Source organism: Leucopleurus acutus (genome assembly GCF_964270905.1).
Source record: "Leucopleurus acutus genome assembly, chromosome: 10".
Lineage (NCBI taxonomy): Eukaryota > Metazoa > Chordata > Mammalia > Artiodactyla > Delphinidae > Leucopleurus > Leucopleurus acutus.
The window spans coordinates 84096187-84106531 of NC_139153.1; the positions used below are offsets into that span (position 1 = coordinate 84096187).

Sequence of the window (10345 nt, forward strand, 5' to 3'; positions counted from 1 at the left end):
ATCACTTATATTCACATAACTCTTTGTAACAAAGCACTTTTAGTTGGGAGTGAGGACGTTTGCAGACACAAGTCAGTTTTATGCAGAACAGGTGCTAAATCCGAATTCCTGGGAATTTCCTCTTTCAAAACAAGCTTTCTCTTGTCCAATAAGTGTATACTTCCAGGACTGAGGTGGCCACACGGGGAATGATGAGGATGTGGGGCTCAGACCCCACCGCTAATCTGGCTCTTCTTTGCCGGACCAAGCCAGGTCTGCAGCTGCTGGAAGATGTTCTGTGGCGAGGTGGAGAGAATTTGGACAGTCAGACTTCAGCACTAGTAGAGAGCAGGAACATGCAAATTAGTATGCAAGTGACAGTGCAAATCACCCAGAGCTTTTTCTCGCTTACCTGGCGTGCTAGGCGGAGGCTGGGGGAGTCTGAGGGTCTCTCAGGTGCCATGTCCAAGCAATGAGAAGCATTAGGGATGAGAAGGGCTGATTCTGAGGGTCCCAAAGGCTGTGTTACACTTAGCACATGCCAGGGGTCTATACCCCCTGGAAAGGAAGGAGAGAATGGTGTGTTGAGCTGGGGCCAGGTAGACACTAAGGAGTCAGGTTCTGATAGCAAGCTCACCATTAACAAACAGCACTTGGGTGGCCCCTGGGGTCTGGCCACCATAGTAGGAGTTCGTCTGCAACACAGCCTGGGCTATGGATGAGGCTGAAAACCCGAACACCTGCTCACATAGCTCTAGTTGGGAGGGCAGAGCTGGGAGCTGGGAGAAAGGGCATCCAGGGACCTCACAGGTGACATCTGTGGAGAGAGGTATCCATAAGTGTGGAGTACATAGCCAGCCCCCTACCTCTTTAATAATCATTTACAGAGCTCTCCCCACTGATGATCAAGACAGCTCCAGACCCTCCTTTCAATAAGTTCATGGTTCCTGTCGGAGACATACTCATCCCCAGACAGTGATGGCCCAGAATGATCAGGGCTGTTATGGACAAAGGCCTGGGGTAAGGGTGGGGCCATCTCAGAGGGAGCACAGTGGGCTCAGAGACAGCATCCTGCAAGGGATAAGACCTTAAGGAATTAGCCGGAGTGAGGCAAACAAAGAAAGAAAAGAGGAAACCGCATGTGCGAAGGTCTAGAGGTGAGAAGGAGCCTGCAGTGCTGAAAGCACAAATTGGACCCCTGCTTAATATCCATAGCTCCTCTGTGCTTTCAGGGTAAATCTAACTTCTCAGCCTCACATTAATTCATTCCTTCCTTCACCATTTATTTGAGCACCTACCATGTAGTCAGATATATGTTGAACAATATATTGGGAACACAGTGACAACAAAACAGCCCCAGGCTTTGCCGTCACAGGACTCACAGTCCAGAGGGGAGATAGGCAATAAAGAATGTATGGTAAGACTGTGGAAAGTGCTAAGGAGAAGAACAAGGAGCTCATGGGGTGGGGCGCAGGGAGGCAGACTTATCTTGAGAGATCTGCCTCCCTTTCTGAGGAGGGGACATCTTGTGTTGAGACTTGAAAACGAGTAAACTGTGTGAAGAGGGGAAGATAAGTAATCCAAGAAAATGTCTGAGGATTAGGAAGATTGGTGTATCAGGCCGGGTGGGGGTGTGGGGGGGTGGGTGTCAAAATATGCAAAGCCCTGTGAGGAAGTTGCATTGTATGGGTGAAGGGAAGTCCTAGAGACCAGAGAAGAGGCTGGGTCCGGGATCCAGGCAGGAGAGCATGGGGGTCCCTACCAGGACAGCAGAGGTGGAAAGAGAAAGGGGTTGGGTGAACTGCAGAGTTGTCCAGGATAAAGAGTGGGCAAGACTCAGTGATGACAAGCTATGGGGATGATGGGAAGGAGGCATGCAAAGCACTGTTAGGGTTTCTAGCCTGGTAACTGGAGAGGGTAGGGCCATTCCTGGGACAGGCACACAGATGAAGAGAAGATTGAAGGGACGATCACTCATGTTGAGGGCTAAGTGTGTGAGTGAGAAGGTGCGTGAGGGCCAAGCACACGTGCACACTCTAGTACGGCTGTTCACCCCACACCCCACACCTGCAGGTTAAACGAGGCCCAGCAGTCCGGCTAGTTGTCCTATGGAAATGAAAACGAGTCCAGACTACCTGTTAGATGGCTTGTCTGGGCATAGCACAGAATGTATGTTTTGGGGGTGAGGGTTAGGCCAGTCACTCACAGTAGCCAAACTCGGTACAGGTCTGGTACAACCACTGCCGGTCGCCAATGCCGGCCACTTGGGTTTCTGTGACCTTCAGCTGTGCCACTGTCTCTGCTCGAGAAAAGCTTAAACACTTCTGACCCAGGCTGTGTGTGACAACCTAGGGGACAATATACATATATACATACATACATACATACATTCCTCCCTTCCCCCCATCAAGCCAGGGCATGGAGCCATAGATCCCTACAAGTCAAAAGTCAGCAGTCAGAAGAGTGAGTCCCTGAGTTCTCCTGGGATTCAGTCGTCAGAGGTGGTGGGGACCTAGGTCCCTATGGGCTAGAGATTAAGGTACTAGATGACCAAGAACGTCTTACCTGTGAGATCTTGGACATGTGAGAATATCTTAGATCTCAGTTTCCTCAGCTGTGCCTACCTCGAATTATTGTGAGAATTCAATGAAATAATAAATGTGAAGCACACTGCACAGTACTTGGTGCAGAAAACGCTGGAAAAGTGACAGCTGGATTGTAGCTGTGGATTCCGAGGCTGGGAGCCCGGTCTCTAGGAGAACTGTGTCCCCAGGGCTACCGTTTTTCATTCTATAAATACTAATTGAGAGCTTGCTGTGTGCTAGACGCTGTTGCAGGCTCCAGGAAGAGGCCAGAACAAGGTAGGCAAGCTAGATAGTAAGCATAGTCGTTAACATTTGCATAGGGTGTGCCAGGCTCCCTGTTGAGTGTTTTCCATGCCCCTACTTCATTTCACCTCCGAGGTCCCTATGAGATGTCATACCCATTTTACAGACGAGGAAACTAAGGTGCAGAAGGCTTTACGCTTGACGAAGATCACACAGCGGAGGTGGAGCAGGAACCCTTGTCTGCCGGCGCCTGGCGGTGCTCAGGGGTGCTCACCTGCACTGCCCGACGAAGCCCGCGGTAGGGCGCAGGGCTGCTGCAGTTGCCCCGGTCCCCGAGGAGGAGTCCGCAGAGCTGTCGCACACTCAGCGGCGCTCCCGCTTGCCCGTCGTACTGCACTGCCCCTCCCACGAGTGCCTGCAGCGCCCCCAGCAGCTCTGCCTGGTCCGCAGCGCGCCCCAGGGACCCACATGCGCCCAGCTCCGCTCGCAGCGCTGCCTGAGCCGAGCGGCCCGCGCGCAGCCGTCGCTCCACCTCCGCAAAGGCTGCGGACGCAGCAGCCCGGCACTGTTGGGAACGAGAGGCAGCGTTGGCGAAGACTCGGACCCGGGCCCCGGCCTTTCCCTTTCCACGACCTGCATCCTCCCTGGGCTCCCCACTTTCCCGGCGCCAGATTCATCCCGGGGTCTGTTGAACGCCACTCAGACTCGAAGCCCCGCCCTCTTCCGGCTCCTCCTCCGGGTCGTCCCCCCAGGCCCCGCCCCACAGTGGAACAGCCTCCTGATAGGGTCTTCTGTCCCCAGGCCCCGCCTCTGTTGGGTCTCCTCCTTTCTTGGTACCCGGACCCATCTTCAGCTCCCGCCTTCTTCCCAAATCCACCCACCTCTCGGGGCTCCCAAGTCCCTCAGACCCCGACACCTTGCAAGCGTCAACCTTTTCTTTTGGCCCCCATCCTCAAGGCCTCTTCTCTCTCCCTATCCCCCTTGGACTGGGCCCCACATCCTACCTCCAGGGATCCGCCAATCGCAGTGTTCATTAGGCTTCTAGACACCACCTAAAGTCCGACCGCCGGAGAGTATCAGGTGACTCCGACCACTGAGGCCCTCCTCCCCACCCGGACCCACCGCCTGCCATCCTTACGTCATTATACTCGGAGAAATCCAGTATGGCCCGCACCGGAGCGGAAGAGGCGACGGAGGCGAAAATGAGATGGGGAAACTGAGGGAGGAGAAGTTGTCAGCCTGGGGGCTTAGGGACTGGGATCCCATATCTTCCAGCCCCTGTGTCACTCACTCGTTGTGTGATCTTAGGCAAGTCCCTACCTTCTATACACGGGACTCCCGTGAAGGTAGATTGTAGGAAGCTCTTCTGGGCGGAAAGGAGAGTGTGGGAGGAGGGAGTGTGGTGGGCAGGTATTCTATTATCTGAGTTGGGGACCCCGGTGTCCAAGTTCCCTCCCCCCAGTCCTCCCAGAGGAGTCCCGGGACCTTCAGCCTGGCCCAGGCAGCCAGGGAGCCGGCATAGGAGCCTCCGAAGCAGAGCCAGGGGCTGGAGAAGGAGACGTTGAAGAGGCGGGAGAGTGCGAGGCGGGCAGAGACCACATCGGCCAGCCTAGGGTCAGAGGGGAGGCTGGGTCAGTCCCCAACACCGGGAATCTCTGAAGATTCCCCCATTGTATAGGCGGGAATGGAGAATGGAGGGAGTCTGGCCAGAAGCTAGGGCTCTTTTCTCATGAGGTATTTCTGAGGACTCCGCATGCCCACAAACTCATTTCTTCATGAGTGCCTAGGTCAGGGGAGACCCATCTGGAAAGCCTCCACCATTCTCTTCCAGACTAGGTGGGAGAGGGAAAATCTCCAAGGCAGTTTGGGTGAAAATCTAGCCTGTAGAAGAGATCAGAGAGTTAATTGGGGAGCCAGAGCCAATCAGACCTTGTGGCCATTGCAAAGCTTTTGTCTTTACTCTGAGTGTGATGAGAGATATGTGAAGGATTTGAGCTGGGAGAGAGGTGATCTGGTTTATGCTCTAATGAGCACTCTGCTTCATCTGGAGAATAGACTGGAGGGATCAAGGGCAGAAACAAGGAGACCAGTGAGGAGGCTCTGTCATCCAGGTAAGAGATGCTGGTGGTCTGGACCAACAGGCCATAGTGAGACAGCAAAACGTAAGAATACAGTGGAAAGGGGGGTTGGGGGAAAGGGAAGGAGAGAGACCCAGAGATGGGGAAAGAAAGAACAGGACACTGAAAGACAGAGACAAAAACATGGGACCAGAGACTCAGAGGTCAACTTCGGGCAGTGGAGGAGAGAGACACAGATGCAGAGATGCCAAAACACAGACATCCTCAGTCCCATGACCCCAAACACTTTCCCTACCCCTACTCACGCATGGCGGCTGGACAAGAAGCGGAGCTGGGCCACGTCGAGCCCCTCAGCGGGTATACTCAGGCCATAAAATCTATGTTCCAGACCTATCACCAGGGCCCCCCAGACTGGGGCCAGGGTTGCAGGGTGCCCTGTGAAGAGTCCAGAGGGGGTGTGTGTGAAGTGGGTGTCAACTCCTGCAACCCTCAGACCTCATAGCACTGCAATATGCAACTCCCCTTCCTGGCCTCCACCAGCTACTCATCTATGTCTTTCCTCACCCTTGCATCTTACCTCTCATCACTGAGCCAGGCCCAAGGCTGCCTTCGCCCCCCAGATGCAGGAATACAGGCCCATCCTGGCTGGTCCAATGTTGGTCATTTACCCAATACCGCTAAGAGGTAGGATGGGGAAGAAGAAATGGGATTGTGAGAGTTCTGACCTGTTCTTTATTCCCTGTTCGCTCCAGTCTCTCTCCCTAATGGATCTCTGTATACCTATAGTATCTGAAATAGGCTTGTTTATTTACGTGTTCATTTCTCTCCTCTTTGTCTCCTCATCTAGAATGTAAGATCTACAAGAGCAGATATTTTTGTCAGCTTTTTCACTCTTATATCCCCAGGGTCAAGAATAGTGGCTAGCACTTGGTAGGCACTTGCAATATATTGAAATAATAATTGTAGAATAAGTAATGAATGCAGATGGATTTAGGAATAGGGTCTACGTGAGATGACCTCTGGAGACTGTGGATAGAGTAGGTGTGAAAAATGGTGAATCTGTTCATTCATTCAGTAGATACCTTCAAGTGCCTATTGTTAGCCAGGTCTGGTTCCAAAGATGGTCCAGATTTTTGCTCCATACTGAGACTTGGTGGTGGGTTTAGTGTGTAATCTGAAGGATGCGGGGGCAGTGTTGAGGGGCAGTGGGGGAGTGAGAGTGAATGACAGGGAAAAGGAAAGACTGAAGGACAGGACCTGAGGGACAAAAAAAGTGGGAGGCTGAAGAAAAGAAGGGGAGATTAGGGGTTAGAGGGCAAATCAAAAAAACAGAGGGGCTAGACTAAAGGGCCATAAGGGATTCTGACAGCAGGCATTGGATAAGACTGAGGGGGAGAGGGATGGGGAGACAGAGGTGTAGAGATAGGAACGGAAAGCAGAGACCGAGGGGCAGGGTAGGGAGACTAAGGAGGGGGGCAGGGGACACAGTGGTTTCCCCCTCTCCGGGCCTCACCTGCAGGAAGGATCGTCTGTCGGAGGCATTGAAGGGGTCCAGTGGTTGCTCCAGCCACCCCTCTTTTGGGAGGGCCACACCTCCTGTGTCCAGGCTCAGGCCCAGGCCAGAGCTTTCCTGAAACCGCTGAATGTGCTCACCTAGGCGCCTAAGGAGGGAAGCTGTGGGACATGGAGGGGAAAGAGTCAGGCCAGGCCCCCTTAGGACCCCCTGCCTGACACTCAGGATCCTCCTACCTGGAGCTGAGGACCCCCAGAGGGAAACCAGGAGCAGAGGGCCCAGCCACGGGACAGGCCCAATGGCCATGGTGTCCAGTCCTCTGTGCAAGAGCTCTAGGTGCTGTGTTCTCCCCGCTCACTCGACTTCATCTAACGTTCCCAGGGCTGGCCTTTAAATTTATAGTCTTTGATCAGGAGCTCAGGTTTCTTTCCAGACTCCTGTCCTGGGACAGGTCAAGCTTCTGTTGGAACCACTAAAGCGAGGCAGGGACGCCAGAGTCTGTATATAGAGACCTGCTGGTGTGGCCCCTGGATATTCAATTACTTCTCTCTCTGCTCCCGATTTTCTCCTCTCTTGCCCCCTGATCTCCCTCCCCACAGGCCCTCAGTCTCCCTGCCTGTGCCTCAGTCTCTTCTTTCCTTCAGTCACCACTTCTTTCTACCTCAGGACCCCCTCTTCCTCTCTCTGCCCTCAGCACACTTTCAGTCCCCCTCAGTTGCCCCAACACTCAGTCTGTCCCTCTCTTTGTTTCTCGCTTCTCTTTCAGTCTTCTCTCTATTTCAGTCTCTCTCTCGTTTAGTCTCGCCATGTCTATTTTCCAGTGTCCCCCTTTTTCTGCCCATCATCAACCCCCCCACCAACCCTCTGACCCACAATCTCACCACGTTCCTTAGAGTCCTTAGAACACTTTGAGTATCTCAGGCTTGCTCCTGCTGTTCTCACTGTGGATTCCTCTTTCTCCATAAACCCACATGTCGTGCTCCCTCACCTCAGCCAGATCTCTATTCAAAGGTCAGATAGGTCTTCCATGGTCAGCTCTTTACAAATTGTCAAACCTGTAGGTCTCCTTTATTCTTTACTCTTCTTCATAGCAACATCACTATCAGAAGTATACATATTTTATTTATTTATATGGTTCATCATCTGTCTCCCAGACTAGAAGGTAAGCTCCATGGGGCTATGGATTTTCATCTCTTTTGTCCATTGCTAAATGTTGGGTCCTTACTACAGTGTACATAGTGGGCAATCAATAAATGTTTGTTGAGTGAATGACTAATCCATCAACTAATGTTGCTGGTTCTACTCTAAAAATTTATCCAGAATCCAACAACTTCTCCCCACCTCCAGCGCTCTCACTTTCTTCTAGCCACCATCATCTCTGACTTGGACTATCAACAATCCTCTTAGCTTTATCTCTATCTTCAAAATGGACATATTTTACTTCTGGACAACGTACCCTTTTCAATGGTTAAAGCAGATGTACAAGGTATGTTTGATGGGTCACAAGACAGGCTGTTCTAGTTAGCATAAAGTTCACACCAAATCATGTATAAGTCACAATGACTTCCCCATATTGCAATATGTGAGGTGGCAACCTTGTCTGGGTTTGGTTTCAGGGTAATGCTTGCCTGGTAAAATGTGTTTGGAAGAGCCTCCCCCTCTTCTACTTTTTGGACGAGTTTGAGAAGGACTGGTCTTAATTCTTCTTTGAATGTTTGGTAGAATTTACCAGCGAAGCCGTCTGGTCCTAGACATTTGTTTGTTGGGAGGTTTTTGGTTACTGATTCAATCTCCTTGTTAGTAATAGGGCTGTTCAGATTTTCTGTTTCATCACGATTCAGTGTCGGTAGGTTGTATATTTCTAGGAATCTATTTCTTCTAGGTTGTCCAATTTGTGGACGTATCATTTAGTTCTAGGTGGGCACAAGAATGTGAAACCTGTTATTTTACATGAAAACCGACAACTGTGCCCCACGTGGCCGGTTAGCTCAGTCGGTTAGAGCGTGGTGCTAATAACGCCAAGGTCGCGGGTTCGATCCCCGTACTGGCCAGTACGTGTTTTTGGCTCTTCAGTTACTAAATAATCTTCTTGCAGGCACCTATCAAATTGGAAATAACCTCGCAGACATAAAATTGAGATTAAATGTTGACTTAATTTGTTCTTCAGCAATGGCACCTACCTTCCTTGTCACCACCCCCTGCTTCCCCCCCCCCCCACCCCAGCAAACATAGTCCCAGCAAGAAGTGAAATTTAGATGTTTCAGGTTTGACAAAGGTGCATTTTCATCACTCAATACTTGAAATACAAAACCAAAGTTCATTTAAGGAGGGAGCGATGTTGGTAAGGCACAGTCCCTTTGAAAGAGCTTATGGCTGATGTTTTCTGGGAGGGGGCTTAAGATAGGCTTTCGGAGGCTAAGCGGGTTGACATATTCTATGGAAGCATGGTTATTGGGAGGAACTGCTGTTGTTTGGTTGGCACTCAAAGGTATGTTTATTGGAGTGAGTGCATCCCTGGCTGGCTCACTTTCAGAAAGCAGGGGTTGACAGTGATTGGTTGTCATGCAAAAGTATGTTCACAAAACAATTGTCATGGGTAGATTGAATTGGTTTAAATTCAGGTCTGGTGGCTACTTGTCACCACTGCTACAGGACAATCAGTCTTTTCCTAAGTTTGTGATTAGTATGTGTTCTCAATATTTTACTTTGGCATAAAGCAAAGTTAGTTGTTTAAATATCCAAGTAATGTATAATAAAAACACTGATTTTTATTATTAATGACTTTTCATTAATTTTTAATGACCTTGAGGGCATTATGCTAAGAGAAAATAAGTGAGACAGAAACAGACAAATTCTGCATGATCTCACTTACATGTGGAATCTAAAAAACAAAATCAAAATCAAGTTCACAGACACAGAGAAGAGTTTGGCGGTTGCCAGAAGCAGGGGTTGGGGGATGGGCTAAATGAATGAAAGGGGCCAAAAGGTACAAATTTCCAGTTATAAAATAAGTTATGGGGATGTAAGGTACACCACGGTAAAATAGTTAATAGCACTGTGTTGAATATTTGAAAGTTGCTAAGAGAATAAATCCTAAAAGTTTTCATCACACAAAGAAATATGTAACAATGTATAGTGATGGATGTTAACTAGACTTATTGTGGTGATCATTTTGTAGTATATACAAATATCAAATCATTACATTTTATACCTTAAATTAATATAAGGTTTATGTCAATTATACCTCAATAAAAATACTGACCAAAAAAGAATTACAATAACAGAACAATAGAAAAACTCTTGTGTATGTCTATGTATGGGGACTCCTTTCTCTGATATGCCCTTTCTTGCACCCACTACTCACCCCTCCCAATTCAGCTCTGACCCAGACATTGACAGGCCTGGATTTCTCCCAATATGCAAAGGCGAGAATCTCTCAGGCCATGTCTTTGCTCATTAGCACATAGTATCTAAAAGGCCAGAGACAGAACCTGGCACTGGATGGACCAATGAAATGAGTGACATATTCCTTTCTCCTGGTTTTATAAGGCAATGGAGGACATAGGTTTTTGAACTCAGTAAGCATTGTGCATTGCCAACAAGGGATGGACTCCTTCTGCATCAATGGTTTTAAGCTTGAGGAGAGTTGCCCTTGGACCTTTTGTGCTTGTATGTTACAGCTGACACAATCCTATTATCATATTATCTCATATTATATATATATGAGATAATATACATATTATCTCATATTATTGTATGGGATGCAGAACCCATAGATAGGGAGGGCCGACTGTAAGGAACTTAATCAGCCACAAATTTTGGTATCTGAGGGGGTTTCAGGAACCAATCCCTTCAGATGCAGATACCAAGTGGTGACTGTATTTATTTATTTTTGTGGCTTGCAATAGATGTTTTATGATGTTTATAAATTACTTCTATTCCAAACC

At 49.3% G+C, this 10345-nt stretch overlaps 1 protein-coding gene across 1 annotated transcript; it reads right to left on the reverse strand.

Annotated features, from left to right (window-relative positions):
• Positions 1-206: 206 nt before the first annotated feature.
• PRSS16 (serine protease 16) lies at positions 207-6704 on the reverse strand (the record flags this gene model as incomplete). Its single annotated transcript, XM_082847355.1, has 12 exons — positions 207-275; positions 392-537; positions 617-796; positions 2186-2327; positions 3082-3372; positions 3812-3859; positions 3946-4023; positions 4293-4416; positions 5191-5320; positions 5463-5562; positions 6399-6559; positions 6635-6704. The coding sequence occupies 12 exons, from the start codon at positions 6702-6704 to the stop codon at positions 207-209; spliced, it is 1539 nt and encodes a 512-aa protein (XP_082703481.1).
• Between the last annotated feature and the right edge of the window lie 3641 nt (positions 6705-10345).